The sequence below is a fragment of the Lissotriton helveticus genome, chromosome 11 (genome assembly GCF_964261635.1).
Source record: "Lissotriton helveticus chromosome 11, aLisHel1.1, whole genome shotgun sequence".
Classification (NCBI taxonomy): domain Eukaryota; kingdom Metazoa; phylum Chordata; class Amphibia; order Caudata; family Salamandridae; genus Lissotriton; species Lissotriton helveticus.
In genome coordinates this window covers 603203930-603224731 of record NC_136072.1, presented here as the reverse complement: position 1 = coordinate 603224731, position 20802 = coordinate 603203930, and the positions used below count along the sequence as shown (strand labels likewise).

The 20802-nt window shown below is 44.8% G+C and overlaps 1 protein-coding gene across 2 annotated transcripts in view; it reads right to left on the bottom strand.

The window, feature by feature from the left end:
• Positions 1-20802, bottom strand: part of PLS1 (plastin 1) — a 470894-nt gene that overhangs the window by 60982 nt on the left and 389110 nt on the right. For both annotated transcript variants that reach the window (XM_078666421.1, XM_078666420.1), the window contains exons 6-9: positions 20117-20198; positions 9928-10093; positions 5022-5164; positions 349-444 (exon numbers count right to left, since the gene is read on the bottom strand). In XM_078666421.1, coding sequence (XP_078522547.1) covers positions 349-444; positions 5022-5164; positions 9928-10093; positions 20117-20198 — 487 coding nt within the window. The remainder of the gene's footprint in view (positions 1-348; positions 445-5021; positions 5165-9927; positions 10094-20116; positions 20199-20802) is intronic.

Sequence of the window (20802 nt, the reverse complement as noted above, 5' to 3'; positions counted from 1 at the left end):
GAACTCAAAGGATTCAGGGGTACTCTTTTGCAAGGAGTGTGTCTTCCCAAAATGTGCCTCAGTTGAGTGGATCCATGACCACCTTTCAAGCGCTGCAACACCTGATGTGCCTGATTTGTATTTTTGTGGGTAAATTCTCCTCCTCCAGGATCATCCCTGGAGTTCTCATTTTATAGTCTCACTCATAATCACAACTCAGATATTTGGATGTGCAAACTAGTAATCATCTCTCAGACATGTGCCAATGTCAAAGGATTCTCACAGTCGATGATCACCTACAATCGGTATAGGTAGTCTTATAGAACGTACTAAACACATACAGACACCTTAGAGGCTGTAAATACTTACATTAAATCCTGAAAAGTCGATTTCAACTGGAATACCATCATCCTTGCCTCCTTTGGGTGCAATCTGCTGCAGAAGATGAAAATATGCCCTGGAGTCCTGAAACAGCAAACCGGTCAGAAAGTAAAATAGAGGCACATTCACACAATCATGTCCAACTTTGAAAACGTTATTGTGCTGGGCTACGACAGAAGGTGAAAAATTTGTATGACTATATGCATGCGTGTTGTGGGGTGATACCTTACTGTTTACCATAAATTTGACTACTAGCGAAAAAAGTTATCTTAGTTTATTCTTTTACAATTTACGCCCAAAGGACACATAATAGCAAACAAAAAATAACTTTTTTGTCAATTTGTTTAACATTGCAAAAAACCTTGAGAGTATATAGGTATTACAAAGATTGATGTGTTTTTTCAGTTTTCATTTTAATATAATACACGTAATTAAAGTTGTTTGAAACAAACGGGTTTGGAGACACGGACTCGGTATTTACGGATTACGACCCTTCTTCCTGGGGAGATCATTATTAGTGGTTCAGGTTTTTATACATGTCCTTTACCACAGCGAGTGTTTAAATTTGCAGTTTCTACCCCCTATTAGTGTCAGTTCTCTATGTGCTATTCCTAAATTTGATGAGGGATGATTATCGATTTCAACTAGGCAGTGTTGGCAGTTCCACTGATTCACAACTGGTACAACATTGGAACTTGGCTCAATTTGCTATCCGTTTTGATCTTGACGTTCTGCTGACGTGGAGGTCTCATGCCGTATAAACTGCGCTTGGTAGCCTTATTTGTCACCAAGTTTCTCTCTAGCCCTGACGAAGTTCGTATGGGAACGAAACGCGTTGGCTGATGGCCTTTTTAAAGATTGAAAATAATAAAGGACTTTTTTTCAAAAATTCAACAGCCTGTTTGGACTGCTAAATTCTGGTGCACCATCCTTTGCTATAAAAATCGATTTCTGTCTTGACAGTGGAGCTCTTTGTGGCCAGCACCGGATGTTAATGTGCACAACGTCTTACTGACTTCCCAACATTGAAATTTATAGTGCGAAATCTTGGTCAGCCACAGTTGTGTTGTTAATACATAATTAAAATAAACTACCACACAAACTTTTTCAGTAACACAATATCATTCCCCTACAATATCTAATAGAGTTCCGAATATATTCTCTGATTTGTGTGAAGTGCCGGAGAGGCCCTCTATTCCACCGGGCATTGGCTGAAGCCTGTGGAGGCCGGTTCATAAGGCAGGGGCAGCTCCTGGTGACTCGGTCACTTTCCCAAGATCCCAGGGGATAGTTGCGGCCAGGGGCGTAGCTTAGTCAGTGATATTCAGGGGGTCTGAATCACAAATTACACAATTAAATAAAAAAGAATATGCCAAAGGGTAGAGGGATGACCAAGGTTTGGTATACAATGTTCCCACGAGGAACGGGGTTCAATAGTTATTTGCATTAAGTGGGCCTCTGCTTAAGTTCCTTTAAAAAAGATAGCCAGTTACAAACTTTTAGTCAAACAAGAACGAAGAGAAAAATAAACAAAGGCATTGGAGACCCGACTTGGGGCCTCCAAACCCAACTCACCAGCCAAGAATGCATTCATTTGGGGGAGTGTCTCTCACCAAACAACCCCCTGAAGCTACGTCCCTGGTTGCGGCAGGCATGGGGAGGCTTCAAGAGAAAGAGGCAGGGAAGGGGAAGATGGAGAGAAAGTGATGAGAGGGAGAAGAGAGTGAGGAAAGGAGGAAGAAGAGAACGGTTGGATGAAAAGAGGGAGATTGTGCAAGGAGATAAAGGGAGCGGAGCAGGTTTGAGCATTTTTAGAATGGCTGCTCTTGGTTGCCCAGTCCCGCCCCGTTTGTGTGGGAGGTCTTAATATTTCACATACCTAATTATCTTTGACATGTGTTATTCTGTATTCTAAGCTGCATGATTGCTTCTACCTCGCCCTTTCCTCTAGCTGGATGTGTCCAAATATAATTTGGTTGAGAATGAGAGAGCTAAGGCCCACCATGCCCAAATCTATGTGAGCCAAAGTAGCATCTGCTAATTCCCTCAAAGATTAAACCAACACAATCTTTCCAGCTTCTTCCTAAGTGATTTCACCATTTAGAAAAACAAATAACAATATATGTTATTTTCCTTCTAATATATTTGAGCACTATGGATTGCCATCTTTTTGTCAAGTCAGGGTTGGAGGCTTCAGGGGTGTGTGTGTAGCTTGCATTGTTGCAGCAGGTGCAGTGAACTCAGAGGCCTGAGGGCCCCACTGAATCCTAGTTATTGTTGTATTTTACAGTTCCGTGGCAAATACATGTAAGAGCAGGGGAGGGGCACGAGTTTTGGGTGCGGCGGCCTCCCCACCCCAACTCTTACATGTGTTTGTCACGGGGCGGCAAACACACGAATTGCCAGCACATTTGCATTTCAACAAAAAAGAACAAAACTGTATTCAAAGGCAATCACAGACATGGTGATCTGTTGTCCTCAGCAGGCCACCATCCCTGTGATGGCTGCAATTTCTAATGGGTCTCAAACTGAAACCTACCTCATTAATGTTCATCAGGTAGGTGGATTTGCGACCCACTAGGAATCGCAAGTATGAAACAAAAAGTTTCATACATAAGGTATAGCGATTTCCGAATAGCAAATCGGATGAAATCGCTATTTGGAATTCACTATTCCTATTCTTTGTTCATATGGCCCATAAGGCTTGAATTTGAGTTTGGTAGAAGCGTACTCTGTCACAAATGTGACATATATCCCTTTGGTCCTATTACAAGTGCACTATGTCCTAATTAGCTTGTAGTAGGGTGGAGAGAATATCCCTCATGTTTGTGATGGAGTACCCATCCACCTAACTCTAAATCAGGCCTAAAGACTAATGTTTTTCAAACGAGGGTTCTCTCATTTCAGTACAAGTGACAATCCGACAGAACAAGGTGTATATATACAGTTGAACAGAACAGGAGATGCCCGAAGTATTACACAGGGAGGTGGACTGAACGCGTATATCCCTAATTGATTGTTCTACGAATGTGACTGTGACGCCGCCCATGTGGGTGAACTATTTCGCACTACCAGTCCCAGAATGCATTGGGAGGCATGCAGATGAAATAAATGTGGGATGTTACTGGTACTGCGATGTTGTCGTCATTTTCAAGTTTTTAAGCCCAAGATGAAGGGCGGGTTACGCCCGAAACGCGTTGGCCAATATTAAAGGAGAGTAGCGTGCAGCAACTTACCTATATTCAACGCTGAATCCTGACCGCCAAGAGTGACGGTGACAACAGGCATGGACCACGTCTTCAATCAAAGTGTTTAGTTAAATCGTAAACACGCAAAAAAGCCACATCTCAGGAGTCATTGCCAGCAATCCATTTTAATTGCAATTCAAGTGCAAGAGCGAGTGCCCTCCCTGACGCGTTTCGCTCCGCAAGCGGAGCTTGATCACATATATATATATATATATATATATATATATATATATATATATATATATATATATATATATATATATATTCTTTTTTTTTCTTTTACAGTAGAGTAGCCTAACATCAGTATTTGCCGCAAAATTCAATATATGCCTTATGGTTACTTGTTCTTAAGGAGCTCTAATTTGGTCCCATATGAGGCTAAAAAACAACATTCCATTTTTTTGGGCCCTTAAACATCAGGTGCCGACATTCAGCACATACAATGCCTGGTCCTAAAATCCCAGGAAGAAACATTCAGTAAATACAGTGCTGTGCAGGTTTCTATATACATTTTATATATGATTATTACAAGCTGTGCGTCATCAGTATAAATGAATGAATTAATCCACTCATGCAATGACCTTCAAAGACATGCCGGTGCAATAATCTAAACTTCAACCAGGAAGTGAAAGAGCAGAGTGAAAAAGAAAGAAATGACCAGATTTTAAGAGTTTTCTGAAAAACCACGTGGTTGTCGGGTCTGATAATACAGAGTGTAAGGGAGTTGCATAACTTGGCAGATGTGTAAGAAGAGGGGCTCCCGCCCATGCAGAGGAAGAATTAATACTTGAGGAGAGGATGATCCAAATGTCCTGGTGGCCTCACACTGAATAAATCTATGACAAATAAAGAGATGGCCATTCTCGTGAACTGCCTGGAGACAGACACACTGGCCACTCAACATCATCCTTCTATAAGCGGAAAGCCACTTGAGGTTCGTAGGATGAAAGGAATATGTCCCTATGAGGAAGCCCTAGGACCAATCTCCCTGCTGTGTTTTGTATAATTTCAGCCTAAATAAATGTGTTTCCTTAGGCAGCACAAATAGAAACAATAGCCTGTGTGATGAGCCTTCTGCAAGACACATGAGGAAGAGGGAAGATCTTACACTGAGAGCACAATGCCAATCCAGCAGGTACTTGGAAGAAAAGTATCCAGGAGTGGGAAGCATCACCTACATGGTGCAGATCACTTGGGTCACAAATGGGACATATCTCCAGAGAACGGCACAACACATTCTTTAATATTGAGACAATGTTGTCCAAAAAAAGTATAGTTTATGAACTTTCTAAGAGTGAGCTTCTCTAATGCCCTATTTGCCCAGATGTGTCTCTCTACAGAACACACCTACCCGGCTAGATGTACTCAGCATTTGCCAGATTACTACCTCCTTAGACTCCCACGCAAACCTACCTTTATGTCATTGTTGAAATTGTTGATTTTTTGCCATCCCGCATTCTCCAGGTGGTAGTTAACCCAGCGCAGCAGCAAATCTTCTGGGGACAGCGTCATCAAGTGGTCTAGTTCTTCACCTTCACTTAGCAACGCAATTAGGGCTACAAGTTAAAGACAAAAGAGGTTAAAAAGTGAGTAAAGTTTACGGTGATTGGAAATTAGTTAAAACATCAAAACTCAAACCTGATATACATCATGTTGGGTCCAAAACAATGTTTTTTGCCAACATTAGACATCACCATGCCAATGGCTGACAAATGACAGACGTCTCTGCGCAGTGTATCAGATGCGTTCCGTATGCCACGTATTTAACAGCAGTTGTAAGCATTCAACAAACTAGCATTGGCAAGTCAATAAGTCTGACTTCTTATGAGGGGATATGTTTGGTAAACGAAGGGCAAGTTTGTGTGTCTTGGTGCCAGCTGTCCTAGAAAGAAAATCTCCCAATAAAGCAGGTTGTCACAATCTACAGGAAATCTCAGAGTGATGCCAAGTCTGGCTCCTCATGAAATCTGATAATGAAGATGCCTGAGGCTGGGTGATTCTTTACTGTGGGTCTCTGGGGGTCAACCGCCTTCTTGTAGACTGGACGAGATAGGTTTCCTTCCTGCCCAGAATCCACCTTCATTCTTAGGCTTTTAAATACAATTTTTATAAGTTCGGTTACCCCTAGTTGGATCTGCTTGTGATACAGTAGAATTATCAGATCCCTTATTTCTGCTCAAGTGCTTCCTTGCCCTCTTCACTTGGTGCAGTCGTCTGAGAAGGAAGAACTGTATGTCTTGTTGGAATAGAAATCCCACATACATTGTCCTCAGCAACATCCTGCCTTTATGTATTGTATTCTCGACTACCTTGTATATTTTCCCACATTGGTCTTGATATCCGTGAGCCCACTGTATGTGAACCCCAATAATGGTGTTGCTAATGCCAGCTGACAGCTACACTGTGATGGAATATACCTAACACATGTATCTCCACCCAGAGTGATGGCTGACTTCTTTTCCATTACCAGGCTATGGTTTAAGTAGGTAGTAGCTCACTGGTATGCAAGAACAGAGAGAGGCTTATTTACCTGTACCCTTAGGAGAGGCGTCTATCAACACTCTTGGTAAATTTGTGCAGTGTCACAAAATGTACTTCCTTCACTTACCCTGGAAAGTACTTGGTGAAGTGGGGATGCAAATAGTGAATAGAGACTGCCTGTGAATGGTGTTCTCTAAAAGGACATGTGCAAGGGAAAATAATATGGTGGTTCGCTGCAACAGCGCAAAGGCCATTCTCAGGTCCATGTCCCTGAAGCAGTACCTGGTGTCTGAACGTCAGGGGGTATTATGTCAAAATCCTGATAACAAAAACATTGTCTGACCTATATATTGTTTACAAAAATATCACTGCATCAGCTGTACACTTTCTATTATTAACTCTGTTGGGGTGATATTTTTGTAATCAACATTTAGGACATTTTATTTTCTTCAGACAGTATTTAGGCCTCAATATTCCGGTACCAAATGCCTTAGAGACTCTACAGTACTTCACCCTTGTGTGTTTTTGGGCTGCAATCAACATTCATATCAGAAATCTGTCCCAAAGTGGTTTAGCCACTTAGTTAATCCTGTCCCCAGATCTATCTCGTCAAAGCAAATCCCGGGTTGGGATCTCTGCTCTATGCCATCCTAAATACACCTCCTCATGGCTATCCGTTGCCTCCATCTTTGTATTACGCTACTAGTTACACAGCAATAGGGACTCTGCTCGATATCTCTGCACCCTCTCTATCGAACACATGTTGCTCATCATTTTATGTTGTCCCATCCCACTAATATAAAAATGCTCTGAGAGATATCCTACATACTGAATGACTAGAAATATGGATTTTGAACTTGGCATACTGCAAGATTGGACCTGCCCTCCCCCTCTGCAGAGCAGCAAGTCTGCTAAAAATAATGGCCCTCTTGACAGTGCATTCGCTTTGGAAGAAGCTCTGCAGGACAACTCAGAAAATAATTCTGACCAGAATGTTGTGTTCCTGTTGAATTTAAGTTTAGGTCTAGTGCTATGGACGTACACAATCACAGTTTCTCCTAAAGCTCCCAGGTTTAGAGGACAAATAAAAGGTCTAGCTGACTGAGACCCGCATGGAAGATCACTTACGATACTTAGCCTGCCCAAAAATCACAAGGATAAGCACCCCAGTTGACTGTGCATAAATAAAATATCAACTTTATCCTGGGTGGTTGAAGATGTCTGGAGACCATCAGAGGACGATCAAAGGAATGTTACTGAATAGTGAGCCTGCACCACCCACTGTCCAATGAACCTACGTACCACCCTTGCCTAAGCCCACTATAGAGACCAGTAGGAGTTCTGTTGGCTGGTTGGTCACTTATAGTTCAGAACCAGGGGAGCCCCCAAACTAAGACATTCAGTGCTGGTAAGGTGAACATGTAAAGGTCTGGTAGACCCTAGCCCTAGACAAGTGTCACAACAGTACCGCCTTTTACCTTGGCTCAAGAATACCTGAAACATTTGAAAGGTTAGTTTGTTGATTTGGGATGATGACCACAACATTGCCCTGGTCCACTGAACTATCTTACTTCAACTCAGCAGAGAACAAACTACAGCAAATGGAGATTGATTCAGGCCCTGTACAATTCAGACAACTATTCCACTGAGAATATGGGAACCCTAATATAGTAGACTTGGCAAGATTTGGAGGAATCTGAGTTGTTACACCTTTCCATAAACTAGCATTGCCGTTGGAACTCTATGCTACTGTCATCACTTTTGTGCTTAGATCTGTAAATGCAGATTTAAATAAAGGCCTGTACATTAAAAGCTGCAGCTCCGCCTGTACAGTGACGTTTAGTGAATGTTGCACTGTATCTAGGCTCCAAATGCTTCTGCCTGAAAAAAGTGCACTTTTACTTTTGACCACCTTATCCCTTGATCTTTAAGACTCAAACAATACGTGGCATTCAGGGAGCAGTGCAATAGTAACCAATCTATTGGGGGTCAGTGGCAAATGACAGTTACTAGAGAGAGAGAGAGAGAGAGGAAGTTCCTATAACCAATGGTTTCCTTCACGGTAAGAGATAAGCCATGACAGGCCCATTGTCCATCTATCCATTTTCCAAGGTTCTGGCAAAGGTTTGGAGGGAGAACAAGTGCTAATCTTGGTATTTCTCTGGTGACCTTTTATGTCTTAGTTTTTGATTCTGATTCTCCGTGGATGGTACTACCATCTCTAACTTTAATCTAGCACCCTCTTCATCTCTGGACATGACCCACTATCTTCACCTCTCAATCTGGAAGTACGGAGGTATTCCTTAAGCAAAGTAGATTCTTTAGGAATGTAAGGATTGCTATACAGCAGTTTGCTGCCAAACGGATGCCTGCAACCTCATCTGTGGAGTTACGCATGGATCCTCCCTCTGCCGGACACTCTTCAAAGCATACATGATCCCTCTAGCCAGCATCATTCACTCTCACAACATCGTCTTTTTTCTATCTTCCACAGGTTCAGCAGTGTTCTGGTATCCAGGGGTGCCACCTTTATGCCCAGTACCAGCCTGAAGATGGAGAGCAGTTTATTGTCCACCCCCTAAAACAGTTCTGGGTAGCACTCCCACTCCCATTGGAGCTGGGGCCAGGCAGACTAGAAGGACAAAAGGGAGGCAAGGCCAGATGTGAGCTACATCTGCCAGTGACAGGGTAACAATCATTTGAAGCTCTGGAAGGGGCTGGGCCCAGCCCAAAGGCCATCCTGATCGAGGAAGAAAAATGCCTCCCTACACCCAAAGCACTTTGTCCACTGTCTGGGAGCAATCCATATCTCACTCCAGGGCAGCCATGAGGGAGTCAGGTGAAAACTGGGCACTGACAAGAAAACCTTTTAGTTCTGGGCAGAAAACAGATACGTTTCTAAAAGTGTGTTTTCCTTCATAGTAATATAACATCGGACCTTACAATTAAATTGGAATTAAAATTACTATTAATGATTCTTTGAACCATTTTTCTAACTATTCCCAAACTGAATTCAGCACTTATTAAATGTAATAGTGTAAAACAGTGTTAGCCTATGGCAGAGCCAGAAAATTACTTAGTAGGTTTTTCATTACCAGGGCATCTAAAACATTAAAACATACATGTTCTATTTTTAAATGCCATGCACTCTTGCACATGGAAAAATTAGGCCTACCTTAGGAGTGGCTTGGAAGTGTTATAAAGGAAGTTTTCAGCTTGTCAAAAGGTTTATTTTGGTCAAATATGCTGGTAGCATTGTTTTCTCAAAAAAGTCAATTGCTGCCTTGTAAATGTGTAACGAGATACTGCAGTGGTCTCTGGAGTACAGAGTCATGCGCCTATTGTTCAAATTGACGAATTTAAAAAAAAAAAAGTTTTTTTGACATGTCAAAATGGCAGTTATAAAAACTGTACCACCGTTCTGAAGTGACGGGCCTGGAGGCAATTGATGTTGTCATTTTGGTGGTTGCAAAATAAATTCTGCAGTCCACTAGTGGCAGTTAACGTACAAAACATGGGTGCACAGGGTAAATACTGGGGACACATAGGCCAGTTAAGTGTGCCAATCAGGGATTTAGCCAATTCAGCATGTTTTAGGGATCAGAGCACATGCACTGGGGCCAGGTTAGCAGAGTCCCACTTTAGAGAGTCAAACAACCAGCATCATCAGGCAAAAGAAAATGGGGGGATTATCCAAAAAGAAGCATTTTCCTATTCTGACTATGCCCCTTTATGAGCTGGTTCTTTTGCAAAGCATTCTTTCCTCAAAATGTAGTTTGTCACCTTGCTTTGTGTAATCAAGATAACATTTCGCTTTTGCTTTCATTTTGTTGCGTACCTTCATTTCTGGATATTTCAATGTCTGCAAAGAGTCCTGCTTTGATGATCTGCCAGAGCAGCCCCAGCACCAAGTGCGGCTTCCCCTCCTGCAGATCCTGTGAGCCAATGTTCACCACTGTGCAGCCAATGGCGGATGCCGAATTCAGTGCAAGATTCAGGTTTTCCTGAAGGAACAAAACAAAACGTGCATAATGAAAGGCTTCTTGGCCCACATAAACACTACAAATCAGTTTCAGCTTACTAAGGTCTTTGTAATGAAAGACTCAAGAAGGCCTGGAAGAGCATTTGCCAAAAGGAGAGCAGTTTTACAAACACGAAACATCACATGACACTATAACAGAAGAATGTGGTGACAAGACTTTAGATCTAACTTAATGAAGTACAACTCACACGGGGAAAACAGAATATAGCAAAAGAGCAACAAACTGAAGACACACATCATTAATCAACATCACTAACGTGAGTACAGACACAGATTTAACCAGAAACAATAGGCAGTTGCCAAAACTTAAACACTAAGAACAAAGTGAATGAAGGAAAGACATGGAAGTGGGGTGTTAAGGAGAGGTACAGAGGGAGAATGGGAAAGGTGAATCCTCTCCTTGGCTTACATCGAGGAAAGTTAAAATCGTTATGTAAGAGGGTTAGCTTGCATATCAGAGAATTATTCTCAAAACACTGTATTGGTATTTAGTGGTACAGTAGGAGACACATGAATAGAACTAACTTTAGTTCTTTATGTCATATTCCAACATTTGTGTGTTACTCACTACATTTGAGTAAGGAGAGGGAGGCCCGAAAACAGCCACCCCAACAAAGAAGCACAGCGCAGTACCACCCGGCGTAGCTACCATTGGAGCAGCGATGCCGAGGCTGAGAGATGAGGAAGCACCGTTTGCACTGGCGGCTTCAGTGCTTGGCTAGCTCAGATGGCTGTATGACAGAGGCACGTATGGTACTAATCACGAATGTGTGTCAAGCATGCATTCCTTTACCACGCATGCAGTACCACACAATACACATGCCTTTACCATGCAGTTTTGTTGTAAAGGCATGATTGGTAAAGGGATATGCGTGGTAAAGACCGCCTCTACCCTGACCCACCGGCCCTAAGCCCTAAAATCCTATTTCCCTGCCTCACTGCCGCCAGGCCGAAAACCTACATTCCCTGCCCTTAAAACTACCCCTTCCCCTCTCCCCGCCCTGATGCCTAAAACCCTGCCTCCTACTAAAAACTGACCCAGACCTAGACCCTCCACCCTGAGCCCTACATCGTACCCCTGTCCTGCCCTTAAAAATTCACCTACCCCCAACCCTGAGGCCTAAAACCCGGCCCCCTCCTTTAAAAAAACCTAACCCGACCCCTCGGCCCTGATCCCTAAATCTGACACCCAACCCTAAAAACTCTCCCAAATTCAGCACCATCCCTTAAAACTACCCCTCTCTCTGTCCTAAAGCCTAAAACCCTGCCTCCTTTTAAAAAGACTGCCCGACCCCCCGGCCTGAAACCTAAAACCGACAACCACCCCTAATAACTACCCTCAAAACCTGGCCCCAGCCCTTAAAACTACCCCGACCCTCCCCCCTCCCGAGCCCTTAAACCCTGCCCCCTTCCAAAAACTACCACAACCCCCCCGCTTTGAGCCCTAAAACCACCCCCACTCATAAAAACTACCCCCCCAAACCCGGCCCTAGCCCCACTTACCTGTCCGCATCCAGAGCTTCCTGTTCCGATGCTTCCTCTTCCTCTCCCCGTCTATCCGGACACAAGAAAGCTATCTGCCTTGACCACGCATATGCGTGGTTATGGTAGATGCGTGGTTCAGGCAAGCGTGGTTACATTTGCGGGGAAATGGCATGCGTGCCTTAGCCCGCGTAGTAATGGTCGTTTCCCAGCCCAGACAGCACAATGTAAATGTAAATGTGTGTATACTTGTAAAGCGCACTGCCGCCCGATCTCGGGGCATCCTGGCGCTGTATACCGCTGTTGAACCCATCCTGGCTTTCCGTGTGAGATGCCCCCTCCAGGGCACCCCCAAGGTGAAGCCAGGCATCCCAGCGCTGTTGGGCCGTGGTGGAGATTAGGCAAGCTATTGCCCAGAGTTGCAGGGTGGGACCCATGATTAGAGTAGGCACCGAGGCGAGAATTATTGAGTCCGCGGACGTTGAGCCCAAGGCCCTGCCGCGTCGGGAATTGAACCCTGGTCCCGGGCCTGACCTCTGCTTCAGGGTCTGCCGCTTCTAACCAGTGAGCCACACTTCTCCAATGTCATTTACATAATGCAATACCTGCCTTTGTAAAGCACACCTTAACTGCTGTGTATCTTGGTGCTGATGTTTATTGTTCCCAAACTAAACATTACTCATTTTATCAAACTCTGGCTGGGTGGACTTCGAATTCGAACCTGTTACCATGGAGTCAAACATATAGCCCTGCACTGGATACCATAGTCCACTGATCCATCAGATCTGCTTCCCCTTATTTACCTCTGATTGGCTCTGATTGGCCCAACGCCTGGCAGCTTCCGGCTGAGTAAGACACCATCATGGCTGCCAAGTAGGTTTACAAGTCATTTTAAATGTTTCTTGTCCTTTCACTTTGCACATGTGTACCTCATATTTTAAGGGTGAGATTGACATATTCATTTGCACGTGTAAGTTTGGTTACATATGCAAACAGTTTTTACAAGCTTTTTACAGGTGTAAAACAAGTTCACAAAAGCCAAATGACTCGCAGGAACATTTTTCATGTGAGTAAATATGCTCACGTGACAGGGAGGAGGCGTTGATGGACGAGAACGTAATGAAACGTTTGTGCCTAACAAAAATGAGATTCTTTTTGAGCATTCACGTGCTTTTCCAGTCCGATTCATTCTAACCCTGGACACGATCATAGATGTATTTCTTCCAGGGCAATAGTAAATACCTTTTCACGATAGAAATGTGCTGGGATTACCCCAAAAGTGTAATTGTCCACGTTCAAAATCATCTAACTTCCTTTAACGAATCAAAAGTACAATATCGCCTGCTGAAAGCCTTTCACATGCATGCAGGTAGGAATTCTCAAAGTTTTCCAGGTGTACTTTCAGAAACCTTTGATAATTCATAAAAATTGGAAACCTGCGTCCATGCAAGGTAGTAAAATTAAAGGTGAAGATTTCAAATGTATTTTTAAATAAACAAATGGTCCTATGGGTGGAATTCGGCACACTCTGTTTGAGCAGCTGAGCGCTCTAAAAAACTCTGGATAACATAACAAGGTAGCGGGAGGGACACCGCCTGTTTCCTCTTTACTCAAAGCTCTGCAGGCACTTCTTTGGCACCTAGACTAGCTGTGCAACAAGATGTTGCTTCTGCAGGACCCACACTGGGCCTGCATTAGCAAAATGAAAAACTAGAAAACCTTGTCCGAGAGCCTGCACTGGATGAGAAAGTGTAGAAATGCTGCATGCCCTCTTTCTTCAAATACAGGCAAGTCACTAAGATGTGTAAGAGTGCGTAAAAAGAGTACCAAAGGAGCACAGGATTTCATAGCTTGTGGATGGGATTCTTCGTGGAGAATAAACTACTCCTAATGCTGCACCTGCTTCCAGCTTAATTCTTTGAAATATAACAAGCACTACCTTACGTCCTCCAAAATGCCATTCGTAAATGGACCCTTTTTTATTTCACCTGACTTGAGTGCACATGGGACACAAGAGGGTGTGATGACATTTCATGCCAGTGGGTGCTGCTCTTAAATTGCAGAGCCTTAACAGAGTTTGGGTTAATGAATAACTACTGATTGTTAGCTCTTGAGGGTTGGGACCCAAGTGTGTGATATTATTTGTAGAGCATGGAGCACATGGTGTGCACTCTGCAGACAACATTTGGTGTTATAATTCTCTGTGCCACCTCGTACAAGCACTGCACTCTGTAGAACTCTACAACAAAAGAGAGCATTAAATAGATATGAAGTGAAAAACAGAGTCTACACCACATCAACAAGATGCACATTAAGGGAGAGGTCTTTCAAGATGAAATATTGCATTGCATTAAAATGAAAAGGTGTTCAAATGAAAGCTCAATAAAAAGATTTCAATTCCTAGTTAGTATTTTTAAAGCGCTAGCGCCCAGAGGAGTCTCATAGCGCTAGTAAACTCCAAGGAAGGTAGTAGAAGGACACAACAGAGCTGCAGTTTTCTTTGCACTGAGAAACCCCAAGACCGAGATAGTACAACTACAAGAAGGAACTACACTATACAGGAGTACTGTATCTGAAGAGCACAGATGTAGTTGAAAGGCAGCGGAGCTCTGTACAGGATAAGAGCCGAAGACACAGGCATTGAGTGAATGATGGGGTATGTGGGTTCTTGGGATGGAGTGGACATTTACTCTATAGTGCCCTTTAAAGAGGTGTGTCTTCAACTCTTTCCTACAATGGAGCAGCGCTGGGACCATCTTGATGAATAAGAGGATGTTGTTTGAGATCATGGGTGCACTTCCCCAGTCTGGTGGTGTTCTGCTTGCTGTTTTGTCAAGAGCCACTAGAAGTGGTCAGCTTGTCAACCAGATAGTCGGCGTTGCTTTTCCTGCTGGTGTTCTAGGATTTGCAGTTGGCCTTGAGGTGTTTTGGTTGGAACAGGGGAGTTTCCTCATGGTGCGGGTGATGTGGTCATATTTAGTTTGGCCTTTGATACATTCATGCAGGATATGCTCTGGAAGGCCAGGGTGAATTCTAGGAGGAGTGGAGCAGGGTGTAGGCACCATCTTAATACAAGAGTCAGGGGACTCGGTGCTTAATTTGTAAAATAACATGTCCCGGAACCGAATGTTCCACCTCATGCCACTTTCTTTGACCACCGAATGTTCCTTGCAACTTTATTTCCTTGTGGCAGGCTCTTTTTTCATCCCTGCATCCTCCCTTTGTCACTGTTTTTTAGTTTTTCTCTTCCGCCTCCTGTCCCCTTTTTGTGCTTTTCCACTCTCTTGTTTTGTGTCAAAGTCTGATGAGGAAAACGAAGTGCTGGTTTCCAAAATGAGTGCTGGTGAGCCACACCTACAACCACCGGCTCAAATTAAGTACTGAGGGGTCTTGACCAGCAGTTATGAAGTCACTTTCTAGGAGGAACTGTTTTTCTTTGTTTAGTTAAGTATGGTTTTATAAGTTTCCCAAATATTCACAGACAAATCTCACTGTGGACAGAACAGATCATTCCAGTCTGAATGCCAAGAATCTGAGGCCTCTGCCGCCTTTTCTTTGCGACTCGATGCCAAGCCTGAAATTAAACTTGCGTTGGCAGTTTAAAGTGGCCTTTGAAGTTTAGTCTAAGATGCTGCCTTTCATAGATCATGGATAGGGATCATAATGGGATTTGTGGACCACAGAGTGTGACTCACAAACATTTGTTGGGAGCCAGTCAAGGGATTAAAGGCGGTGAGATGCCATGCAGCACTTGTGCCTGTCTATCACCAGCGTGGCAAACTGGTACAAAAGGGGGTGGTGATGAACGGAGCATCTGAACAAATCAAACACTCACACCCAGTCAACAGATCTGGGTTTAATCCATACCGTTCTTTAGCCCACTCTGCCACCCCAGTTCAGATATGGCCATATGCAAATCAGTCTCACCCTGTGCCTCATGGGAACAGTCCAGCCCGAACTGCCAAGCCATGCCTTCTGAAATGCCAGAAACCGGTCCTAGGAAGCTTGTTTCCGGTCCAGGGAAGGCATGGCTTGGCAGGTCGGGCTGGACTGTTCCCATGAGGCACAGGGTCAGACTGATTTGCATATGGTCATGTTTGAACTGGGGTGGCAGAGTGGGCTAAAGAACGGTGATGGATCAAACCCAGATCTGTTGACTGGGTGTGAGTGTTTGATTGGTTCAAATGCTCCGTCCATCACCACCCCCTTTTGTACCGCTTTGTCCACCTTAAGTTGGCAGGGTAGGCTCAGACGTGAGTCCCTTGCTCACTTTGCCACTGGATTCAAGCAAGCCAGGCTGAAGACGGCTGAAATGCCAGAAACCGGTCCTAGGAAGCTTGTTTCCGGTCCAGGGAAGGTATGGCTTGGCAGTTCGGGCTGGACTGTTCCCATGAGGCACAGGCTAAGACTGATTTGCATATGGCCATGTCTGAACTGGGGTGGCAGAGTGGGCTAAAGAACGGTGATGGATCAAACCCAGATCTGTTGACTGGGTGTGAGTGTTTGATTGGTTCAGATGCTCCGTCCATCACCACCCCCTTTTGTACCGCTTTGTCCACCATAAGTTGGCAGGGTATGCTCAGATGTGAGTCCCTTGCTCACTTTGCCACTGGATTCAAGCAAGCCTGGCTGAAGACGGCTGAAATGCCAGAAACCGGTCCTAGGAAGCTTGTTTCCGGTCCAGGAAAGGCATGGCTTGGCAGTTCGGGCTGGACTGTTCCCATGAGGCACAGGGTCAGACTGATTTGCATATGTCTGAACTGGGGTGGCAGAGTGGGCTAAAGAACGGTGATTGATCAAACCCAGATCTGTTGACTGGGTGCGAGTGTTTGATTGGTTCAGATGCTCCGTCCATCACCACCCCCTTTTGTACCGCTTTGTCCACCTTAAGTTGGCAGGGTATGCTCAGACGTGAGTCCCTTGCTCACTTTGCCACTGGATTCAAGCAAGCCTGGCTTAAGATGGCTGAAGTGCCAGAAACCGGTCCTAGGAAGCTTGTTTCCGGTCCAGGGAAGGTATGGCTTGGCAGTTCGGGCTCGACTGTTCCCATGAGGTACAGGCTAAGACTGATTTGCATAAGGCCATGTCTGAACTGGGGTGGCATAGTGGGCTAAAGAACGGTGATGGATCAAACCCAGATCTGTTGACCGGGTGTGAGTGTTTGATTGGTTCAGATGCTCCGTCCATCACCACCCCCTTTTGTACCGCTTTGTCTGCCATAAGTTGGCAGGGTATGCTCAGACGTGGGTCCCTTGCTCACTTTGCCACTGGATTCAAGCAAGCCTGGCTGAAGACGGCTGAACTGCCAGAAACCGGTCCTAGGAAGCTTGTTTCCGGTCCAGGGAAGGTATGGCTTGGCAGTTCGGGCTGGACTGTTCCCATGAGGCACAGGGTCAGACTGATTTGCATATGGCCATGTCTGAACTGGGGTGGCAGAGTGGGCTAAAGAACGGTGATGGATCAAACCCAGATCTGTTGACTGGGTGTGAGTGTTTGATTGATTCAGATGCTCCGTGCATCACCACCCCCCTTTTGTACCGCTTTGTCCGCCATAAGTTGGCAGGGTATGCTCAGACGTGGGTCCCTTGCTCACTTTGCCACTGGATTCAAGCAAGCCGGCTGAAGACGGCTGAACTGCCAGAAACCGGTCCTAGGAAGCTTGTTTCCGGTCCAGGGAAGGTATGGCTTGGCAGTTCGGGCTGGACTGTTCCCATGAGGCACAGGGTCAGACTGATTTGCATATGGCCATGTCTGAACTGGGGTGGCAGAGTGGGCTAAAGAACGGTGATGGATCAAACCCAGATCTGTTGACTGGGTGTGAGTGTTTGATTGATTCAGATGCTCCGTGCATCACCACCCCCTTTTGTACCGCTTTGTCCGCCATAAGTTGGCAGGGTATGCTCAGATGTGAGTCCCTTGCTCACTTTGCCACTGGATTCAAGCAAGCCTGGCTGAAGATGGCTGAAGTGCCAGAAAATGGTCCTAGGAAGCTTGTTTTCAGTCCAGGGAAGGCATGGCTTAACAGTTCGGGCTGGACTGTTCCCATGAGGCACAGGGTCAGATTGATTTGCATATGGCCATGTCTGAACTGGGGTGGCAGAGTGGGCTAAAGAACGGTGATGGATCAAACCCAGATCTGTTGACTGGGTGTGAGTGTTTGATTGGTTCAGATGCTCCATCCATCACCACCCCCTTTTGTACCGCTTTGTCCGCCATAAGTTGGCAGGGTATACTCAGACGTGAGTCCCTTGCTCACTTTGCCACTGGATTCAAGCAAGCCTGGCTGAAGACGGCTGAAATGCCAGAAACCGGTCCTAGGAAGCTTTTTTCCGGTCCAGGAAAGGCATGGCTTGGCAGTTCGGGCTGGACTGTTCCCATGAGGCACAGGGTCAGACTGATTTGCATATGGCCATGTCTGAACTGGGGTGGCAGAGTGGGCTAAAGAACGGTGATTGATCAAACCCAGATCTGTTGACTGGGTGTGAGTGTTTGATTGGTTCAGATGCTCCGTCCATCACCACCCCCTTTTGTACCGCTTTGTCCACCTTAAGTTGGCAGGGTATGCTCAGACGTGAGTCCCTTGCTCACTTTGCCACTGGATTCAAGCAAGCCTGGCTTAAGATGGCTGAAGTGCCAGAAACCGGTCCTAGGAAGCTTGTTTCCGGTCCAGGGAAGGCATGGCTTGGCAGTTCGGGCTGGACTGTTCCCATGAGGCACAGGGTCAGACTGATTTGCATATGGCCATGTCTGAACTGTGTGTAAATAAAGAGTGTCTATCAGGCTGATCTTTACTAAGCCTGACAGATACTCTTTATGTTGGCCAAAAAGTGGGGGGTGTGGCTCCTCTGCCCTAAAGGATGGGCCTCTGTTGACTAGAACGAAGATAAACAACTGGCGGCTAAATCCCAGTCCCTGCAGAACAGGACTCATCAGTCGCTTTACCACACAGCAGTTAACGTTATTTACCAGCTGCAGAAAATACCCCTAGAGTTCGGCACAGCTCGAAATCGGGTCATAAGCCTATTCCATTAATTTGTCATGATATTCAGTTTAGCTGAAACATCTGATAATAATTGTCTGTATTAATACATATATCTGTAAGTATGTGAGAGAGAAATAAAGAAAGTGAGAGCCTCCAGGCACGTATCTGGTCCTTTTTAAAAAACACGTTTAAAACTAAACAAACTTTTTAAAAATGCCGCCACGGCCCGCCAGTAGTTTCATTACTAACAATGTTATGACATAACTTAGCATTGAGAAACGTGAATGCAACCTTACCCGGCCTTACAAAAGCACCAACCCAGAGGGGAACATATGTGTCATGAAGACTTCATGAAGACCCCTCCAAGCAGTTGAGGTGATGGAGGGACACCCTACTCCACCCAGTGCCTCATCTGGCACACTGCATTTAAAGTTACTTCCGCCGACCTGGCGGGGGCGCTTGCAGGAAGAAAGGTATAAAGAACAGCCTTCCCTGCCACCATCAGCATTGTGACTCTGCCTGCATGTTTCATTTTCAAAATAGAACGCCCCACCCCCCACACGTGGGTTGCGCCTTTGAAAACATGAAACACAATGTCTATGCCTTACTGAGTACTGAGATTTTTCTCCAAGTGCATGAGTGACATGAGAGCTTCTTTTAAGCCCAAGATTCTATGGTGTACATGGCCATCCGAGGCCTGAAAAAAAGCTGATGGCAATGACATCGGAAACCCTGTTATAAATACAGTGGCCACTTAGACGCCATGTTCCAGAGTCGCAATGGCGGAGGCTTCCCCGTCCGAAAGACTTTGGTTCCCTCACTTCTAAATGATGTGACGTGCCCGATGAGATGAGGCACATGCTGATTTGGGATTTGTGGATGAGACTTCTGCCGAATTCAGAGATGTTGAAGGCATGTGCAAAGTGGGCAACTGCCCAGGCCCCTCACTTTTCAGGGGCCCCCTGAGAATCTAAACTTTCTCTTTATTAGGCTTCTATTTCTCTACCACAACCTCTCTCCTTCTCTCTGGCTTCCTTTACCCCTGGTCTCTCTCTACCCAGTGGCATCTTTCATCTTCAGGATTTTCGGGGCACTGGACAAGACCGATTTCAGCTGTTTTTCTGTGATCTTGCCTCTCATATTTTAACATATATTCAGAATTGTTTGGCATCTTACTAACTTAAAAGGCCGTGTAAATGGGTAATGAAATTAAATGTTGTTCTCAACAGGCCCCCCAAAATACGCTTTCCCCAGTGTCCCCCAAATCCTTAAGGTGGCAAGGCTGCCACTTTTAAAGGGTGCCTTATTATTGCCCAAATATGAATGAGGCTCACAGACTCAAGTTACTGTACATCACGTTTAGGGTGTATAAAAAAAATCAAACATAAACAAAATCAGGCATTCACAAGTTCCGGACGTTGACCTGGCTATCAAAAAGTGTATAATGTATCTTATAAATAAAAGTTTACAAGCACATATATTGTAGACCCTCACAGCACTGGAGGCCAAATCAATACTCACAGACATTGTAAAGGGAGTCAGCTTCTTCTTGTTTATCGCTCTTTCATCTATTGTGTCAGGCTGGGACAGGTTGATCATTTTGCTGAAAATAAAGCATATTACATTATATTATAAAGTGTCATGCACAACTCCAAGTAAAGAAATAAAAGGGTGTTTCATCTAAAAACAAAGAATTTTAATTGTAGTTAATGCCTGAAGAGGAATTTTTTGAAGTTCAAAACGTAGCCAATGATTTTAAAATGACAAGGTTGTTAATTCTCTAGAAAGACATCAGAAAAAAAGGTGCAGTGCTTTTTTCTACTTTGGAATGCAGCTCTAATGCCGCTATATTAAAGAAAAGTTAAGCATTTACATTTATCTTCTTCCTCAGAATCATAGCCGTCTACTTGGGATGGGTGTGCCCAGACGTGGGTTTTGTGTTCTCCATGCTACTGGAGTCAAGCTAGCCTGGCTGATGAGGTGTGAAACCCCGAAACCGGTCTTAGAATGCTTGTTTCCAGTCCAGGGAGGACCTAGCTTAGCAGTTCGGGCTGGACTGTTCCCATGGGGAGCAGGGTCAAGACTGATTTGCAGATGGCTCGGTCTAAACTGGAATGGCATGGGGAGCAAAAAAAACGATGGATTTAGGCCCAGATCTCTGTACTGGGTGAACATATGATTTTGTTCAGCATTCTGTCCATCAATTG